This window comes from Manis pentadactyla, chromosome 4, assembly GCF_030020395.1.
Source record: "Manis pentadactyla isolate mManPen7 chromosome 4, mManPen7.hap1, whole genome shotgun sequence".
NCBI lineage: Eukaryota > Metazoa > Chordata > Mammalia > Pholidota > Manidae > Manis > Manis pentadactyla.
Genome location: NC_080022.1, coordinates 23,822,231 through 23,841,051, shown reverse-complemented (window position 1 = coordinate 23,841,051; position 18,821 = coordinate 23,822,231). Strand labels below are relative to the sequence as shown.

Below are 18,821 nucleotides of genomic sequence, written 5' to 3'. Positions count from 1 at the left end.
TATGCCACAATTTATTTATTGGCTCCATGTGGACATTTGGGTTTTTTGCAGTTTTTTTGCTATTATGTATAGTGCTGCTATGATGAACAGTTTTGTATGTTTCTTGGTGCATATGGGCAGGAGTGTCTCTGTGGAATATTTCTGGGAGTGCAATTGCCAGGTTATAGGGTATACCTATCTTCAACTTTACTTAAATAGTGCCAGATGTTTTCTAAATTGGTTGAAACAGTTTACACTCCCACCAGCAGTGTGTACATTCCAGTAGCTCTACATGTTCTCTAACACTTGATTATTGTCAGATTTGAATTTTTACCAAAGTGGGACTATGCTGTGATGTCTCAATGTTGTTTTATTTTTCATTTGCCTGTTACTAAGGAGACTATTTGTGTGTGTTTTGGCCATTCCCGTCAAGTCTGCCAAAAAAAGGTTTTGATCGTTTAATTTTTACTAAGTGATCTGTAAGAATTCTTTATATATTCTAGATACTATTCTTTTGTTAGTTACATGTTTTGCAAATATATTCTCCCAAAATATGGTTCATATTTTGATCTGCTAATGGTACCTGATGATGAGCAGAAATTCTTAATTACTAAAAAAATTTATCAGAGTAAAATATACATAACATAAAATTTACCATTTTAACCATGTTTAAGTGTACAGTTCAATGGCATTAAGTAATTCACATTGTTGTGCAGCCATCGTCACATCACTGTCCAGAATTTTTTCATCTCCCCAATTTCTGTACCCATTAAACAATAACCCCCTGTTCCTCCCTTCCCCAACCCCTGATAAGCACTATTCTACATTCTGTCTTCATGAATTTGACTGTTCTTGGTACCTTACATTGTATAATATTTGTCTTTTTATGACTGTTTTATTACACTTAGCTTAATGTTTTCAAGGTTCATGTTGTAGCATGTATCAGAATTTCATTCCTTAAGGCTAACATTCCATTGTATGCCTTTACCACATTTTATTTATCCATTCATCTGTAGATGGACATTTGGGTTGTTTCCACCTTTTAGCTATGTAAATAATGTTGTGTGAACATTAGTGTGTAAATACCTGTTCAAGACCCTCCTTTCAATTCTTTTGTGTCTATGTTCTGAAATGGACATGAAGTGGTGGAACTGCTGGAGAAATAATAAATTTTAATGTATCCTAATTTATACGTTATTTCATTTATATTTTGTTTTTTTTCTTCCTGTTTTAGGTCATGAAGATGTTCTTACACGTGGTATTATTTTGCTTTTCACACTTAGGTCTATAATCTACCTGGAATTGATTTTTGTGAATGGGGTATGAAATATGGATACCCAATTGTTCCAGCACCATTTACTGAAAATTCTATCCTTCTCCACTTACATGCATTGCTGCCTTGCCGTAAATCAAGTCTTCATGTATGTGCGATGGGTTTCTGGTCTCCCTTTACTAATCTTGTTCAAATTACTTTCCCTTTGCTAATATTATACAATATTAATTATAGTAGCTTCTTAATAATTCTTGATATCTGGCAAGACAAGTCCCCCAATTTAGTTGTTTTCAGGAGGATCTTTACATTCTTTTGCTCTTTCACATAAGTATTATAATCAGCTTGTCAATTTCCACACACACAAAAACCTATTGGGATTTTGATTGAAAATATATCAAAATATATGTGGAAATAAATCATTTTGAGGAGAACTAACACTTTTACAATACTGAGTCTTCCAATCCATGAACATAGTATATTCCTCCATTTATTTTGATATCTTTATTGTCTTTCAAAAAAATTGTGTATTTTCTCTGTAAAAAATCTTGCATTTTTACATTTATCCCTAAATATTAATTCTATATCTACATATAGCTTTTTGTTAGGGAAAATTTCAAATATATGTAAAAGTAGACTGAATTGTAAGCAGGAATTGGCAAGTTATGGCCCATGCATCTGCCACTTTGCCTGGTTTAGTAATTAAAGTTTTATTGGAACTCAGGCACAACTGTTTGTTTACTTATTATCTATAGCTGATTTCATGCTATAGTGACAGAGTTGAATGGTTGCAATAGAGTCCTTATAGCCAGCAAGTCTCAAATATTTTCTCTCTGGCTCTTTACGGAAAAAAATTGCTGGCCACTGGCATGAAATCTCTTGTACTTATCACTTAACCCTAGCAACAATGCATTATTTTGCCTAAAAGTTTATAATAATAATAATACCTTATTATATCCAACCAGATATTCATTCAATATTCATTCAATATCCAAATTTCCAATAGTTCTCATAAAAATGGTTTATTTTTATATTTTGTCTTTTTGAAGTCAGGATCTAAATAAAATTCATACACTGTAATTTGTTGATATGCCTCTTAAGTTTTTTAATCTGATCTCTCTCCATATCTTGTTTCTCTTGCAATCTAATTTTGCGAGACAAATGTAGTTTTGCCAGAAACTGTATTGCTTGCCCTGTAGCTTGCTGCATCCCATGGTATAATGAAACCTGTTCCTCTGTCTTCTTAGTTCCTGTGAACTGGTGGTTGAATCTGGAGCTTTGATTAGACTTGGATTCAAAGATTTTGGTCCACCTACTTTATAGGTGGTATTGTGGTCTCTCCATCCAAAGGCACATAATGTCTGATTGTATTGCAATATATTTTTTGATGCTGTTAGAAAATGGCAACTTAAAAATTTCAGTTTCTAACTGTCACTGTTGTATAAAAATGCAATTAACTTTACTTAAATCTTGCTGAACTCCTTTATTAATTCATATAATTTATCTACCAGGATTTTGTTTGTTTTCTATGTATATAATCATATAATCTGCAACTAATGACAGTTTTATTTCCTTTCCACTTCTTACATCTCCCCCACTCCCTTTACCTACTGTGCTAAGACCTTTCATATAATGTTGAATAGAAGTGATGATAGTGGGGACCCCTTGTCTTGTTCTGAACTTTACAGGGAATGTGATCATCATTTGACCATGAGTATGTTTGGTATGTTTCTCTACAGATGCTTTTTACCAAGTTAAGGAGGCTCCTTCTATTCCTGGTTTGCTCATTATTCTGAAGGGACAGTAGATTTTGTCAAATACATTTCCTGAAGTTTTTGAGATAATGTGATTTTATCCTCTAATTTATTAATGTAGCAAATTTTATGAGTTCAGTTTTCTTTAGTTAAGTCACTCTTGCATTTCTACAATAAACTGGACTTGATCATGTTTATCTTTTTTATATTTTATGAGTTCATTTTGATAATACCTGGCTTGGCATTTTTGTATTTCTGTTGATGAGCTAACTGGGCTGATTTATTCTCATTCTATCCTTGTGAGGTTTTGGTGTCCAGGTTTTGCTAGCCTCACAGAATGAACCGCAGAGGATTTTTCTCTGTTTCTGTTTGTTGCAATATGATAATTTGTATATGACTGGAATATTTTTTCTTTGAACGTTTTGGTAGGATGGCTGGTTAAAAAATAAAAGTCTGGACTGGTGTTGTCTTTAGGGAAGATGTTTCTTTCCCTACTGATTCAGTTTATTCTATGGTTATAGATTTATTTTGTTTTCTTATTTTCCTTGAGTCAGTTTTAGTAAGTTATATTTTTCTAGAAATGTATTGTATCCATTGAATCTAAGTTTTCAAATTTATTGGCATGCTGGCATAAGGCATTTCACAATAGCTTCTTACATTTTTAATATTTGTGCATTCGTGAGTACTCATTCCAAATATTGTTTAGCTGTACCTTCCCTCTTTGCTGTAATCAATTTTTGTAAAACTGTTTTATGAGTCTTCAAAGAACTGATTTGTGGTTTTGTTCATCTACTCCATTGTATGCTTGTTTTCACCATCATTTCTTTCAGTTTTTTCTATTTTACAGTATCTTAAACATGATCTTGATTTCATTGATTTGCTCTCTTTTTTCCTTTTTTTAATGAGGTGGTTTCAAGCTATAAAGGAACCTCTAATTACCATGTTAGGTACATCCACAGACTTTAATTATAGTCTTATTATCATTCGATTCTCAGTATTTCATACATTTTTATAACAACTTTTCTTTGACCTATGTGCTATTTAGAAGAGTGTTTCTTAATTTCCATTCACATGAGCTTCTTTCATTTTCTTTTTACTGTTATTGTTTTCCAATTTAATCATACTGTGAGCTGAGAATGTGATCTTTATCTGAGTTGTCTGATGTGGTAGCCACTAACCTCCACTGTCTATTGAGCATTTGAAATGTGGCTAGTCCAAATTAAGATGTACTTACTATAAGTGTAAAATACACACTGGATTTCAAAGACTTAGCACAAAAAAATGTAAAAATCTCACTGATAATTTTATAGTGATTACATAATTAAGATAAAGAATACATGAAATAATTACAAGAAATGGGGATATTTTAGATAGGCCAAGTTAAAAAATAGAAAATGAATTCCATTTGTTTCTTTTTACCTCTTTAAAATGTGGCCTCTAAAAACTTAAAACATCTGGCTCATGTTTGTATTTCTTCTGGGCAGTACTGGTCTAAAAAATACTAATCTTCTGATATTTGTCAAGATTTGCTTTATGGCCCACACTGTGCTTAATTTTCATCTATGTTACATGTATATGTGAAAAAAATAAGTACTGTTGTTAAGAGTAATGCTCCATATGTACACAGATTAAGCTTGCTAACTGTTCTCGTTGAATCGTTTTTATCCTTCCTGTTTTGCCAGCCAGCTTTATCATTAGTTAGAGATACATTAAAATGTCTTGATGTAATGGTGGATTTGTCTATTTTCTTGTAGTTTTGCTTTATGTTTTTTGAGATTATGCTATTAGCTGCTTATAAATTTAGAGCTGTTATAACTGTCTGCTGAAGCTGCTTCTCATTAGGCAGTGAGGTCTTTACCTCTAGGTTTTTTTGTCTTAAAGTCTGTTTTACCTGACATAAACAGGGTTACAAAACTTTACTTTGGTTGGTATTTGCCCATTCACGCATTATTCCATTTTTTCTCTCAATCTTTTTGCACTATTGTATTTTAGAATTGGATTTTCTTATAAAATATAACTAGATTTCCTTTTGTTAAAGGTCTGATAGTTTTTGTATTTACCTGAACTATTACTCCATTTACATTTGTTTTAGTTACTGATTTATTCGAATCTATTTCTACTGTCTTAGTTTGTGCTTTTCATATATCCTGCATTTTCTATACTTTTCCCTCCTTTTATTGTCTCCTTTTAGATTGATGATTTTTTTCGTATTCCTTTTTATCCCTCTAGTAGTTTGGAAAATTTCTATCCCCTGTTCATATTCTTTTGGTGGCTATTTTAGAAATGTTAACACAAATACCTAAATAAAGGTAGCTACTACTTTTATCTTCCTCTGAAATGATACTAGGTTCTTGTAATGCTTTAATTCCAAGCCTGTGCCTTCCCAATTTATGTGCTGTTATCCCTTAAATCGGTCCTATCTTATTTTTTAATCCCATAATTTACATACTGTTGCTGTCTCATACTATCAATGTTTGTTTAGATTTAACAACATATTTGTCGTTTTCTTTGCTCAGAATTCCTCCCCTTGCATTTCAGCTTTTCTATCTGGGATAATTTTTCCTTCCTTCTGCCTCAAGTTCATTCTTTAACATTTTGTTTGTTGAGAGAAATTTAATTATCAAGAAAAACAGTAACTCACTTGGTTTTCTCTGTATGTTATTTTACCCTCATTCTCAAAAAATAGTTTGTCTGGGTCCACAACTGATAGCTATTTTCCTTAAGCACATTGAAAATTTTACTCTGCTGTGTTTTGCCTTCCCCTGTTACTACTGAGAAGTTAGATGTTAGTCTAATTGCCATTCCTTTGTAGGTAAAATGTCTTTTGTTGAGAGACATCATAGCATGGTGGTTAAAGGTGTGGCTACTGGACTCACACTCCCTGGATTGAAATTCCAGGTCTTTGGATTACTAGCTGTGTGACACCGGGCAAGTCGACTAACCTCTCTGTGCATTTATGTGCTTCAGTTTCCTCTTCTGTAAAACAGGGGTAATAATAGTACTGGGTATACCTAGCTCATAGGGTTGTGGTGAGGAGTAAATGAACTAACATATAAAGCATTCAGAAGAGTGGTGGCATTTTTAGTGCTCTAAAGTGTTAGCTCTTATTTTTTCTCTTGATGCTTTTAAGATCTCCTTATCATGGTGTTGAACAGTTTTACTATGATGTGTCTAGGTGTGGATTTACTTTTACTTATCCTGTTTGAAATTCAAATTTGAGCTTTTTGAATCCGGGAATGATTGTCTTTTATCAATTCAGGAAAGTTCATAGCCATACATCCTCAACTACTGCCTCTGCCCAATTCTCTCTCCTCTCCTGGAACTTTAGATTAATGAGTCCTTTTCACTCCTTGTGTCTCTGACTGTGTTTCACAGTCTCTGTGCTGTGACTATTCTGGAATAATTTTAAATTTACCTTCTGGTTCGCTGACATTTCAGCTGTGTCTAATAATGCTATTAAACCCACATATTGAGTTAATTTTAATTAGTATTGTCATTATATTTTTCATTTCCAGAAGTTGTGTTTGGTTCCCAACCAAATCTGCTTGGTCATTTTATAAAAATTTTTTTCGTGCCTTTCCCACATATGTTTGACTCCTTTTAATTTATTTAACCATATTATACGTGCATAATTTGTAATCTGGCCTGGTAAACCCATTCTCTAACGTCTTTGCTGGTCTGCTTCTGCTGTCTGTTGTTGTGCAGCTTCATAACGCTGGTGTGCAGACCCCTGAGACAAGGGCCAGCCAAAAGGTTTTCAACTGTGAAGATATTCTTAATATCTTCTCTGCTTTCTTTCCCAGATGTCCCCTATTTTCTTTTCCTCCCCCTCTGTCTCAATTTACTTTTTTGAAAGGCTGATTCATTCCCATGGTTAAAAAAAAAAGAAAAGTGAAAAGTCTTCTTCTCATCTTCCAGCTCCTTTCCTGCTGGCAGCCTCTTGTGGATTCTTCCAGAGATATTTTATACAGGTTCAAGCAAATACAAATTTCAGAATTATTTTCTTTTTAACACAGATAGTAGTGCACCACACACATTGTTCTTAACTTGTTTTCTAATTTAAAAAATATGTCTCTGATTATAAAAGAAATACATGCTCATTTTCAGTAACATAAATTCCCAAGTGTCTACTAGAAAATGGAAGTCCCCCTGGAATTTAATTCCCTAGAGATAACCTCCATTATGCATCTATAAATATATATTTACATAAATGGGCTTATGTAATAGATACTGCCCGTAACTGTTCCTATTTTTTCTTTTTCTCCAAATAATACACCTTGACATCTTTCCATGAAATCTTTCCACACCAGTCAGTACTCTCCACATAGCCTGGCAGTTAAGTGCCTGGGCTTTCAAGTCAGACAGAACTAGGTTCTAATTCCAGCTCTGCCACTTAGTAGCTATGGGACTTTTCAGATCCTCTCTGAGCCTCAGTGTCCTCATCTTTAAAATGGGGGTAGAAATAGTACATACCTTATGGTGTTCGAGACCTTAATAAGATCATGTATGATGTGCTTTGTCCAGGGCCAGTTACTTTATAAGCCCTGGACGAATAGCAGTTTTATTATGACTTACTCTTCTTAATGGCCACCTATAATCCATAGTATAATGTATCACCGTTTATTAACCATTCCCTTTTGACGGTCATTGGACTGTACTCCATTTTTTTGTTATAACTGCAAACCCAGTGAACACTGAACATGCTTTGCTTCTTTCACCTTTGTGTGAACATCTTCTTGTGAATTCCCTGAGGTGAGGTCACTGGGTCCTCTGAATTCTAATCTCTGCTTCTGCTTTCTCTCCAAGGAGGAAATGCAAATGTCCCACGGAGTGAAGCAAGTGTGTTATGTAGGTTTTTACTTTTTATTACTGCTCTTCTTGCTCCCTCTCCTCAGGGCTCGGGGGTGGGAGGGGTTCTTACAGTAGAAGCAGTCTCAGCCCCCTGGCCTGCCCTCCTCCATTGCATTGTATTCCCATAGCCTATGGTGCTGAACCTTGGACTTTCATTTTCCCCCAAACCTTGGAGCCTGACCATTTTATGATAACTCATTCAAGGATTAGTTTTCAGACCCATCTGCTTTCAAAACAATTCCTCTTGGTTTGCAATAAATTAAAAGAATCACAGCATACTTAAAATGGGATAAAAGCCTAAAGAAAGCTAGGATAGGGGAGAGCTTGTTAAAACAATCCTTCACCCTTTACCAATCCTGGAAATGTACAACTGCTAGGCTCAAAGTTAACACTGAGCTTCCTGACAGCCAAAGCAAAAAGGGGAGCAGGCTAGGTCTCATAGCTCATTAGAAGACTAAAAACTACTCTGCATCTTGAAATGGTCGTGAAGGGCTAGGGGTGAGAGGGAAAGATGAGGAGATGGGAATGAAAACAGGCTCCTCTCCTGAGATAGAGGCCAGGAAGTCAGCAAACATTTATTGAACCCTACTCTGTGCCAGGTCTTTTCTAGCCATTGGGGATATAGTGGGGACCAAGACATACATGTTCTCTGTCCTCATGGAGCTTACAGTCCAGTGGGAGAAGGTATATTAAATCATTAACAGGTGCTGAGCACGTTGAAGGGCCTACGCTGTTTGGTTCTGAAGTGCTCTTCTCCCCCAGGAGCTTGGTTCTGGAGCAGTGATTCATCTCCTGGGAGCGATCAGCCATGGCCAGGCAAGGGGGCTCCAGCTTCCACAGCTGGAGGTTCTGGAGAACATGATGGAAGTCAGCTTAGCCTCACCTGCCCAGAGGCCCAGAAGGAAGAGAAGGCCCATGGTCCAGGGTCCCACTGGCTGCCAGGTACAGAACAGGTTCTTTACAAAGGCAATGTCACTCAGTCCTGCTGAGAGGCAACTTTATGCCTGTTTCAGAGGTGTCACTGCAGCCTTGAGAGATGGTGAGACTTGCCCTGGCTGCACAGAACATAATAGCCAGAGGCGGGGTGAGACCCCCACCCTCCTGGCTAGCCTGGGGGTCTGCGTGCTCTTTCTCCTGCACTCTCAAGTTCAGGAGCTTGACTGGAGCAAGGGAGGGGCTGGGCCTTCAGTGTGTTCGGAGGAGAAGCAGTTGCTGACCTTTGTTCCTTGCCAACCAGCATGTCCTGCTGTCCCAAAGTCCCCCTGGCCACCTCCCTCAAGAGGGACAGCATGGGTCCCTGCCGCCTCTCTGACCCCTTGCACCCTCTGAGGAGTCGGTCCCTTCTCCTCAGGGACCCCACTATCTCCACATCCTCTTTCTTTTGCAGGAGGGGGTTCTAGTTCAGGAGGCCTGTGCTGAGTGTCCAGGGTTGAGTGCTTCTGCCCTCTCCCTTGCCTCCCTCGCTGGAGCATGGGTTAGGGGGGACGTGGGAGCGGGGAGGTGACCGAGGGAAGCAGTGTCACCCTGGGGCTGTGCCTCAGTTTCTCCCCCTCTCCCACAGTGCTGCCCAGCTGGGGCAGAAGAGGAGAAGCCTAGTGAGCAGGAGGAGCCAGAGTCATCAGGTGAGGGGCCACAGAGGGCGTCCTTCCCAGGGGCTGCTGGGACCAGAGGGGCTCATACCCAGCTCCTGGCCTCAGCCCCTGTTAGGCCTCTTCTCTCCTCCCTTCCTCCCTCGCATTCAGCTTGGAGTCCTTCCCCAAAGGGCTGGGGGCTGTGGGCTGCCTGGGCTTGGCTCCCAGATAGACATCCTGGACATCTTAGGTCCCTGAGGGAGGGAGCCCTCCCTTTACTGCCTCAGCCCCCCAGCATTGAGTTGCCTCCTTCTCTTGACCCTGAGCCTCCCCTGGAAGCCTGGGAGCCTCTTTCCCCACAGCACAGCTTCAGCCCCAAGAGGAGAAGCTACCCGTGGATATCAGGATACGGGGCACTGTGGTCCATGCCATGCAGGAGATGCTGTGGAGCCGGTAAGACCTTGCTCCCCACTTTCCCGACATCTGTGACATCCTGATGGGTGCATGCCACCGCCTCCCAGGGCCATGCCCTGTTCTAAGGACTTCTGTGTGTATGACTTGACTCTGTTTTGTAGCTGTGAGGTCATTTGCCCACACAGTGTGCCCATGAAGAGCTGAAATTTGAACCTGGGTCTCTCTGGCTTCAAGGTTGTACTTTCCCACTAAGCCGCCACAGCTCTTGGTGTCCGCTCCACTCCTCATGGACGTCACCCATGGCAAATGCTTTTGGACAGAATGAGACTCTGTGCTGGGAGCATCTCAGGAGAGCTAAGCCCAGAGCTCTCATTTACTAATGGTCAGACCAAGGCCCAGAGAGCGTAGGACTTTGCAAAGGCCACAGCGAGTCAGTGGCAGACTTGGTTACATGCAGGGCCAGGGTGCTCTCCCCTGCCGTGACTGATGCCTTACCCTCACCCCAGCCTTCCTCCGCTCCATACATACCCCATTTCCACTGGCCAGGGACAGCATGCGCTGAGCAGTCAGATCTTGCTTTGCCACTAATCATGTGGCTTTGGGCAAGACCCTGAGCTTCTTGAAGCCTTAGCCAGCCCATCCATAAATGGATAATGACAGTACTTCTTCCTCACAGAGTTGGGGGTGAAACTGATGTAGGGAAATGCCCAGAATAGGAACTGGCACTGGCCCAGACTCTGCCCCCCATGCATACTCTCCTACTTTGGCTGAGAGCCAGGATAACCTCACGAGCTCAGGACTATGGCCCTGCCCTTGCCCTCTGCAGCCTTCAGGAGTTCCCAGACCTGGCGCTGAGTGAGGAGGTGGTAGAGGGCATTGCTGCAGGCATCGAGGCAGCCCTCTTTGACCTGACACAAGCCACCAGTTGCCGCTACAAGACCAAGTACCGCAGTCTGCTATTCAACCTGCGGGACCCCAGGAACCCGGTGAGCAGGACTTGGGGCTGCACCAGACCCTCACAGGTGCAGAGCCCTGGCAGGATTGGGGGTGGGACTCTCAGAGCAGGGTGGTACAGCCCCAGCCCCTGTCTCTGCAGGACCTGTTTCTCAAAGTGGTTCATGGAGAGGTCACCCCCTATGGCCTGGTGAGGATGAGCTCAATCCAGCTGGCCCCCAAAGAGCTGGCCTGCTGGCGGGACCAGGAAGAGAAAAGGGTGAGCAGTTGGGTCAAGTCAGGAGAGAGGACAGGATGTGGTGGGGAGGGGGTGGCCTGAGGATGGAGCAGGGAGAGAGAGAGACAGACAGCAGAGTGAGGGGGGAGACAGTGGGACATGGGGAGCATGAGACAGAAACGGATCAGAGGAAACAGAGTAGACAGCCAGGAAGAGAGATTCTCCCTACATACAAAAATGGGAAAAGAGGCAGAAATGAGAGGGACTACGGATGGGGGACTCAGCAGCGAGATGACACCCCTGAGAGGTGTCATCTTCCATTTGCTTTCCTATGGAGTTGGGCTGGGGGTTGGTGTGGGGTACTGGGGATGATGGTTCAGGGTCTGGAGTCCAGGACTGTCACCCACCAGGCATGAGGGGCAGACTCCTTGGGGTGTGCCTCTTTCCATCCCAGCTCAGAAGCTCCAGAAAAGGCTGGAAGTCTTCCTAGGGCCCAGGATGGGTGAGGGACCCCACAACGTCCAAATCTCACAGTTACATCCCCATAACTCTGTGTCCCTGGGTCTCTCCCTGCCTGGGAACTGCTCAGGAACAGGGAAGCTGTGGGCATTGAGCCAGCTCTGTGGAATGTTGTGCAGTTTGCTGAAGGCCCAGTGAGAGAGGGAGGACTGATCTGGGGAATAGGCCAGTTGGGGTGGGGTGCTAAGACCCCAGTTCTCGAAGAACTAGGCTGATTAGAATTAATAACTAGAATCCACCAGGTGAACCTTTCCACCGTAGGCTGATCTTCTGTCCAGGTACCCTGGGGGACCAGGGAGCAGGAACATAATTTGCAGGAGCCAGTATCAAAAACTGTGGGGCCCTTTGTTCAACAACTCTTCACAATTTGAAGATGACAGCTTTAAGCATGGGGCCCTCCTAAGCACAGCTGCACAGAGGCGCGTGTCCATGAAGCCAGCCCTGCCAGGGAGGATAGGACCTCTCCATCCAGGGGTGGTCAGAAAGGGAGAGACAGGCTTTTAGGAAACATTTCAAAGAGGATGACCTTGGTAAACAAGCATCACAAGTAGCATTTACTATGAGCCAGGTTCCAGCTAAGCACTCGGCATATGCTGTTTGATATAAGGTGCTTAATTCCCAGAGAACAGGTAAACTGAGGCTTGGAACAGCAAAGTACTGGCCCAAAGCACACTGTCTTGTGGGTCTTTATTGATGGCCTAGCTGGCACTCCAGAGCCTGCACTTTCAATCACACCATACTTTTCCCAGGATGGGGGGTGGGGGTGGGGGTAGAATCATCAGAGGCAGAACTGACTTGTGGGAGAAGGTGGAATTGAGGAAGACTTCCTGGAGGAGGCAGGGCTTGAGTTTGAGGGTGCATGAGTGGTTTCTGGAGATGTAGGGCTGATGGGGAGGGGCTTTTTAGGTGAGGGTAATGACAGAAGCAAAAGTGTGGAGGAAGGGAAGTGTTGGCATGAAAGGGGAACCGCAGGAGAGGGTTTCTGAGGAGGAGAGTGGGCACTTGGGCTCTAGGTGGCCAGAGACCCCCTAACCCTGCCGAGCCTGGGCTGCTCCACCCTGCCAGGGCCTGGAGATCATTGAGCAGCAACAGAAGGAGCCATGCAGTCTCCCAGCCTCCAAACTGACCCACAAGGGTGAAGTTGAGATCCTGCGGGACATGGAACAGACACTGGAAGATCTGGTGGTAAGCGGGAGCCTGACCTGGGCCGAGCATGACCATGTCCATGGGTCCCATGCCTCACCTCACCAGCGTGTGGCCTTGGGCGAGTCACCTGACTGCTGTGGGGCCCACGGTCTTCATGGTAGAATTTGGTATGGGTAACGATCGGTGCCACCCAGCGTCTAGGCAAGCATGAGGCCTGTCAGCCCCTTCCAGAGGCTGGTCCTCCTTTTGGCCTCGGCCCAAGGCACGTGGTGTTAAGTCTTGTCGCTGCAGTTCTCCCCAGCCTCAGACATTCCGACCACATTGCTGCCTGGGGAATAGGAAGGCCACATTCTGAGGCAGTGGCCTTTTTGGATGTAAGGAACAGAGACAGACTCCATTCCATGGAACAGCCTAGGCATGCCTCAGGCAGGGAGGCCCCTGGAGCCCAGGACGGTCAGTGCACAGTCTCCTCCTGTTGCTGGGGATCTGCTCCGTCCTCATGTTCATCCTGTACCTTCCTTCCTGGGGCTCCTCCATCTTGCATACCGCCTGATGCCATGGCTCAGCAGCCCTCGAATCAATGAATCCATCAGTTCACCTGCAGCCAATCAGAACTCTCCGTGGCTTATCTCAGTCACTCTCAGAAGGCTGCTGTAGTTTTGGTTGGGTGTCCCATGGACCAGATGTTCGCCCCAGTCTAAGCAGCTGTGTGACTGAATGGGGGAGTGCAGGGTGGGCTCCTAGAGCCATGTTCATGGGGAAATAGCAGTGAATGGGACACAAAAACACCTGCCTCTCCTTAACCAATAACCAGGCCTATAACCAGAACTGCTGCCTGTGCAGGAGGAGCCCTAAGAGGCTGTGGATGCTCCCCAACCCAAGCCATAGTCACTGAATACATTGAATGTAAATGTAGAGGGAAGAGCTGGGAAGACCTAGAAAGAAACTAGCTCAAGACAGGAAGAGAGAGTGGGTGGCAAAGTAGGGGTGGGGATGATAACACTAATAACCGGCTTTGCTCTTTATTGAACACCAGCTATGTGCCCATTTTACCCACAGTGCCTTATTCAAATCTCACAATGATCTGTGAAGTAGGTGAGGCCAGTTTCCTGAATGAGAAACCTGGAGCCGTTTGCCCAAGGTCACTCAGTTGGCAGTGGGGGAGCTGAGATTTAAAGCTAGGCTGTGTGACTCCAGAGCCTGTGCCCTGGCACGACTCTGGAGGTGGTTTATTAGGCGAGAGTAGAGTTTCATAATCTTCTTAAATCCTCCTAAAGCCGTGTTTGTTTTGTGATTAAAGATGTTTCTATTATGATGAGAAAAAGTGATTCCGCAGTAGGCATCAAGAGTCTTAAAAATGTTCATTCTTCCTGATTCGGTCATCTGCTTCTGAGAACATTGTCCTAAGGAAGTAGTGCAAAGTTTAAGAAAATACTTTATGCACAAGGATGTCCTCAGTACTGTTTATGATCGTGAAAGCCTGGGAATGACCCAGTCACCTAGCAACAGAGGTGACATTTACACAACAGTGCATCCCATGTGGGTAATGCCTACAGGGACTGTATAGCAGGGCAAGTGTCTCTGCTGTAATCCACGGGCAAAATGGGAATATAGGCTGAATATCTGATCCTCGCTGTTTTAGTAAAAGGACCCCTAAAACCCTGAATATAGAAAAAATATTATAAAGGGATACTCAGAATATTACCTCTGAGTGGTGGGATGAGGGGTGATTTTTTTTTAATTTTCTAAATTTTCTTTAACAAGTTCACAGCACTTTTTAAATAAAATAATATATCCTTTGGAAAAATGAAACCACATCTCTGAGGGTCTCTACTCATGGAGGGCTCCTGACTTCCCCAATTGCCTTCCCAGCCCACCTCTCTCCCCTCCCATGCCTTGCAGGGACCCATGGTGTCCATAGACTGCAGCCCACTGGCCCTGTCTACCATGTTGAAGGACACCAAGGAGCAGCACGTGGACGCCAAGGAGCAGCACGCAGATGCCACAGAGCAGGACGCCACGGAACAGCATGCAGACACCACAGAGCAGCACATGGATGCCACGGAACAGCACCCGGACGGCACGGAGAAGCACGAGCACTGCTTCCTGGACCCCAGCTGCCACGTTTGCATGGGTCCGGGGGAGACATAGGAAGGGTACAGGGGTGGTGGGCAGGCTGGAGCTGAGTGTGGAGTTCAGCAGCAAGAGGGATTCATGGTCTGGGGAGAAGGTGGTAGGGTGGGAATGTTTGTGCCCAGGTCACCTTGAAAAGAACCTAGTTCAAACTCTGGCTCTGAAGTCCTGGGCTGGCTTCAGCCTAGCAGCCTACCTGTATCAGCTCCTGCCTCTGCTGTTTGCAGACTGTGAGTCCTCCTGCAAGCTGCCAGGATCCTTCAAAGCCCCCAGGAGGATGGGGAACAATGTCTTCCAGAAAGCCCAAAGTCCAGCCCTTGTGTCCTCTCCAGAGATGCCCAAAACTGGGGGAAAGCTTCCCACGGAGCCCCAAGACAGGTGTGGGATGGGGGGCAGCATCAGTGGGGGAGGCCATCTGCTGGGGCAGCAGGCATTGCATGGGCTTTTCTTTCTATATGGCCTTAGGCAAATCCTGCCTCTGCTGTGGGTCTCACTTTCTCCATCTGTGCAATGGAACTAATCATCCTGACCTACTGGTTCCCCCTGCACAGGCCATGCTTGGACCAGTGTTCCAGCCCCTACACTGGGGACACTGGTCCCTCTCCAAATAAAGGAAGGGGATGCTGGGGGTAGTCTTGATGATCTGCTTATCTGGTCCTGTCTCTTGTCCCTCCCTCTAGGCTCCAGATGCCTGCTGAGCCCACAAAGGCCCTGCCCAGCCAGCCACTCTGGGAGGGGGTTCTGGACATGTTCTCCATCAAGCGGTTCCGCGCCAAGGCCCAGCTGGTCTCAGGACACAGCTATCGGCTCATCACGGTACTCCTGCCCTGCTCCCGAGGGACTGCCTCACACACTGACCAGCCCACCCAGCTTCTCACACCACAACTCATTCAGTCATTCTTTCTTTTGCTCATTCTAAAACAAGTCATTGATACCCTCCCTGTGCCTGGCCCTGTGCTGAATCTGGGGGCAAATGAGACCCCAGCCCCATTCCTGCAGACACACACATGGGTAAGGGACTCCCTGTGACCCTTGGTGTAAAGCAAAGAGGACTCAGGAGAGGAGTCTGGTGCCTCTCTGGTCCAGAGGAGGGTTTTAGGAGTGATTGATGAGAGACCCAGTGATCAGCTAAAGTGCTGGATGACGGCTGGAGGATATGAGAGGGAGTGAGGGGCTTCTGAGAAATTAAAGGAGGTTGGCCAGGACAGGAGGTAGGCCTCCAGGGGCAACTAGGGCTTCCTGGGCAGCTACCGACCTTCCAGCGGTACTGCTGCTCCTCCTCTGCTGCAGGATGTGGCTTCCAAGTGGCTGGTAGTATGTGGTAAGTAGGTGGGAAGTTGGGGACTGACTGGCCATCCTACCTGCCCCCAGGCCTTGCCTGAGGTGATCCGCTCAGCAGGCTGCATCCCCTGCAGCACCATCTGGGACCTTCTGGCCAGCATCTCCCCAGCCAAGGCTGAGGTAACTGCCCACCCCTAGGCCCCACCTCTTCTCTTAGCCCCAGGCCCGCAGCCCTGTGATCCCTTTCTCCTTGCCTTTGGAGCAGAGGCCTGTGTAGGGAATGCGGGTCTAGTTCCCACTGTGACTTCAGGCTGACTGTGTGGCCCCGGGCAAATCACTCTTTCCTCCTCTGCAAAGTGGGGACATACTTCCTCAGGTTCTCAGAGGGTTAGATGAGACCAGGGGTGTGACAGGAGCAAAGGATGACTGCTCCTGAGGCTCTCCCCTGCCTGCCATTGCAGGACGTCTGCGTGGTCAGGCTGTGCCCACAGGGCACTCGGGACACCCAGAACTGCCGCCTGCTCTACTCCTACCTCAACAATAAGCAGCGCCACGGCCTGGCTGCTGTGGAGCACGTGGGTGTGGTCCTGCTGCCCCTACCTGCCTTCCAGCCCTTGCCCAGCAGACTGCGCCCTCTTGGAGGCCCAGGTGAGTGCCCCCGTGCCCACACCAGACCCTGCCTCCTTTCCCTTGGTGACACAGCTGCCCAGGTCTCCATGGAGGCAGGCATGTCTCAGGAGGAAACCTCTCAGCCAGGTAAATGTGATAATATCTCATACTTGTATATTCCCTACTAACATGTCAGATGGTATTCTATAAGCTTATGTTAATTCATTTAGTCCTCAAAATAACCCCATCAGCATGTTACTATGAATTTCTTCATTTCACAGATGAGGAAACTGAGGTAGAGAGAAAGCCAGTGACTTGTCCAGAGTCACACAGCCAGTCAATAGCAGCACCCAGGCTTCACACCCAGGCAGCAGACCAGCATGGCTACAGAAACTGGGCTCCTAACCCCTATGCTAGACTGCCTCTCCAGTTAGGCACCCTGCATAAAATCTCATGGCACAGCCCCATTTGACGCAGGTACAGCAGGACAGAGGCAGGACCCACAAACAACTTACTGAAAACATCATTAGGAAGGAAGGAGGTTTTCACCACAGCTCTTTTGGGCCACATTTGGCCTTTGTGCTTGGATACCCTCCAGGAGGTGGCTCTAGGAAAGCACCCAGGCAGCAGGTGGGGGGTGGTAAGGGGTGGGCTATACTCATTTCTGAGCAGAGTGCTTGGCCTTTCTGGGCTGCCTCTGCTGGGGACAATGTGGCAGATTCTGAATCCATAGTCTTGAGGTTAGACCATCAGTGCCCCATCCTCAGCCAGGTGAGCCCTGTCCCACACTGAGAGTCAACATTCTGAAACATCCCACTTTCCCCAGCACTCCATGGACCTGCTCTCTGCTCGAAAGCTCTTCTTGGGGTACAATCTTTAGACCTGCTGCATCTTCTGGGGGTTGTGCATTCTCTCCAGGCTTTTGGTCTCTCCTACCTTCTCTCCCCAGGCCTGGAAGTCACTCACTCAAGCCTGTTGCTGGCTGTGCTGCTTCCCAAGGCAGGCCTTTCTGCCAAAGCGGAGTGCAGCCCCTTGTGGGAGAAAGTTCACAAGATGGTCACCTTCAACAGAAAAGCAGAGATAACGCGCTACCAGCCAGAAAACAGGAGGCCAGATGTGGCCCTGAAGGGCTCCTCTTCCTCAGGGGGTGCCGTGCATCAGAGCCGGGGCAAAGGCAGCTTGGCCCCAGCGGGAATCCGTGCTTGGAAGGGGCAACCCCGAGGCAGGGGGAGACTGGGGGAAGAGCCTGAGACCTGGCAGGGTCCTGGGAGAGGGCGTTGGCCCCCAAAACCAGTCTGGTGCCAGTCCTCGCAGCCATATCCATCAGCATCAGCCGGCCATGGCCGGCACCTTCACAGGGCTTCCTGTCCCCACCAAGCCCTGCTCCAGCATCTCGAAACTCTGGTGGCCATGAGCCACCAGCTCCAAGCTTCACTGATGTCCTCAAACTAGCAGCTCCTTCCCGCAGCCCCTGCCCAGCCCCCTGCAGCCCCTGGAATTCTTGGCCTCCTCTGCCAGCCCCCTGCAGTTCCAGAGCCCCCTGGCCCAGCCCCTGACTCCTCTTTGGGCCCTACAGATGGAGCTGGCGCTGAGTGTCCCCTCCCTCAAGAGACCTGACCCTCATTACCCAGCATAAGGGAGGCTTTGAGTCCCTCACCAGTGCTGAACCCTGAGCTGTTCCAGGGAGAGAGACAGGGACAGAGGAAGGCAAGGATCAGGTGTTTGAGTTTCCTGTTCTGCTGTCTGCTTGGTGTTGATTTTTGGTTCAATAAAGAATTTGGCAAAGTTGAGACTACATTTGCTGGCCGGTTATAGATTGGGGTGGATGCATCTGTGAGTTTGTGTACAGATGTAGTAAAGTGGGCGGGTGGAGGGGGCAGCCTTGCCAATTGGTTTTCTGAGGTCCTGAACCATCATCTGCTCTGGGGCACAGCTGTTGTCATAGTGGATTCTGGAAGCATTCTGCAAGTATTCTGAACTAGGAGGAAGACGTGATAGAGAAGGAAAGACTAGGGTGGGGAGAGAGACAGAAATGAAGCTTTTGAAGGGGCTTAAACACCTAGAAATTGTTGGTGGGGGGGAAGAAGAGCAAGTCACAATGGTTTTAAAATTCAGTTGCCAGG

The 18,821-nt window shown here is 45.8% G+C and overlaps 1 protein-coding gene across 1 annotated transcript in view; it reads left to right on the top strand.

Moving 5' to 3' along the window:
- SPOCD1 (SPOC domain containing 1) overlaps nt 1–18,482 on the top strand; it is a 28,048-nt gene extending 9,566 nt beyond the window's left edge. Inside the window, 12 exon segments of the mRNA XM_057499937.1 lie at nt 8,617–8,796; nt 9,416–9,476; nt 9,752–9,878; nt 10,666–10,825; nt 10,936–11,052; nt 12,595–12,714; nt 14,578–14,809; nt 15,036–15,186; nt 15,489–15,624; nt 16,180–16,269; nt 16,551–16,737; nt 17,648–18,482. Coding sequence (XP_057355920.1) covers nt 8,617–8,796; nt 9,416–9,476; nt 9,752–9,878; nt 10,666–10,825; nt 10,936–11,052; nt 12,595–12,714; nt 14,578–14,809; nt 15,036–15,186; nt 15,489–15,624; nt 16,180–16,269; nt 16,551–16,737; nt 17,648–18,315 — 2,229 coding nt within the window. The 3' untranslated portion in view covers nt 18,316–18,482.
- Nucleotides 18,483–18,821: the final 339 nt, after the last annotated feature.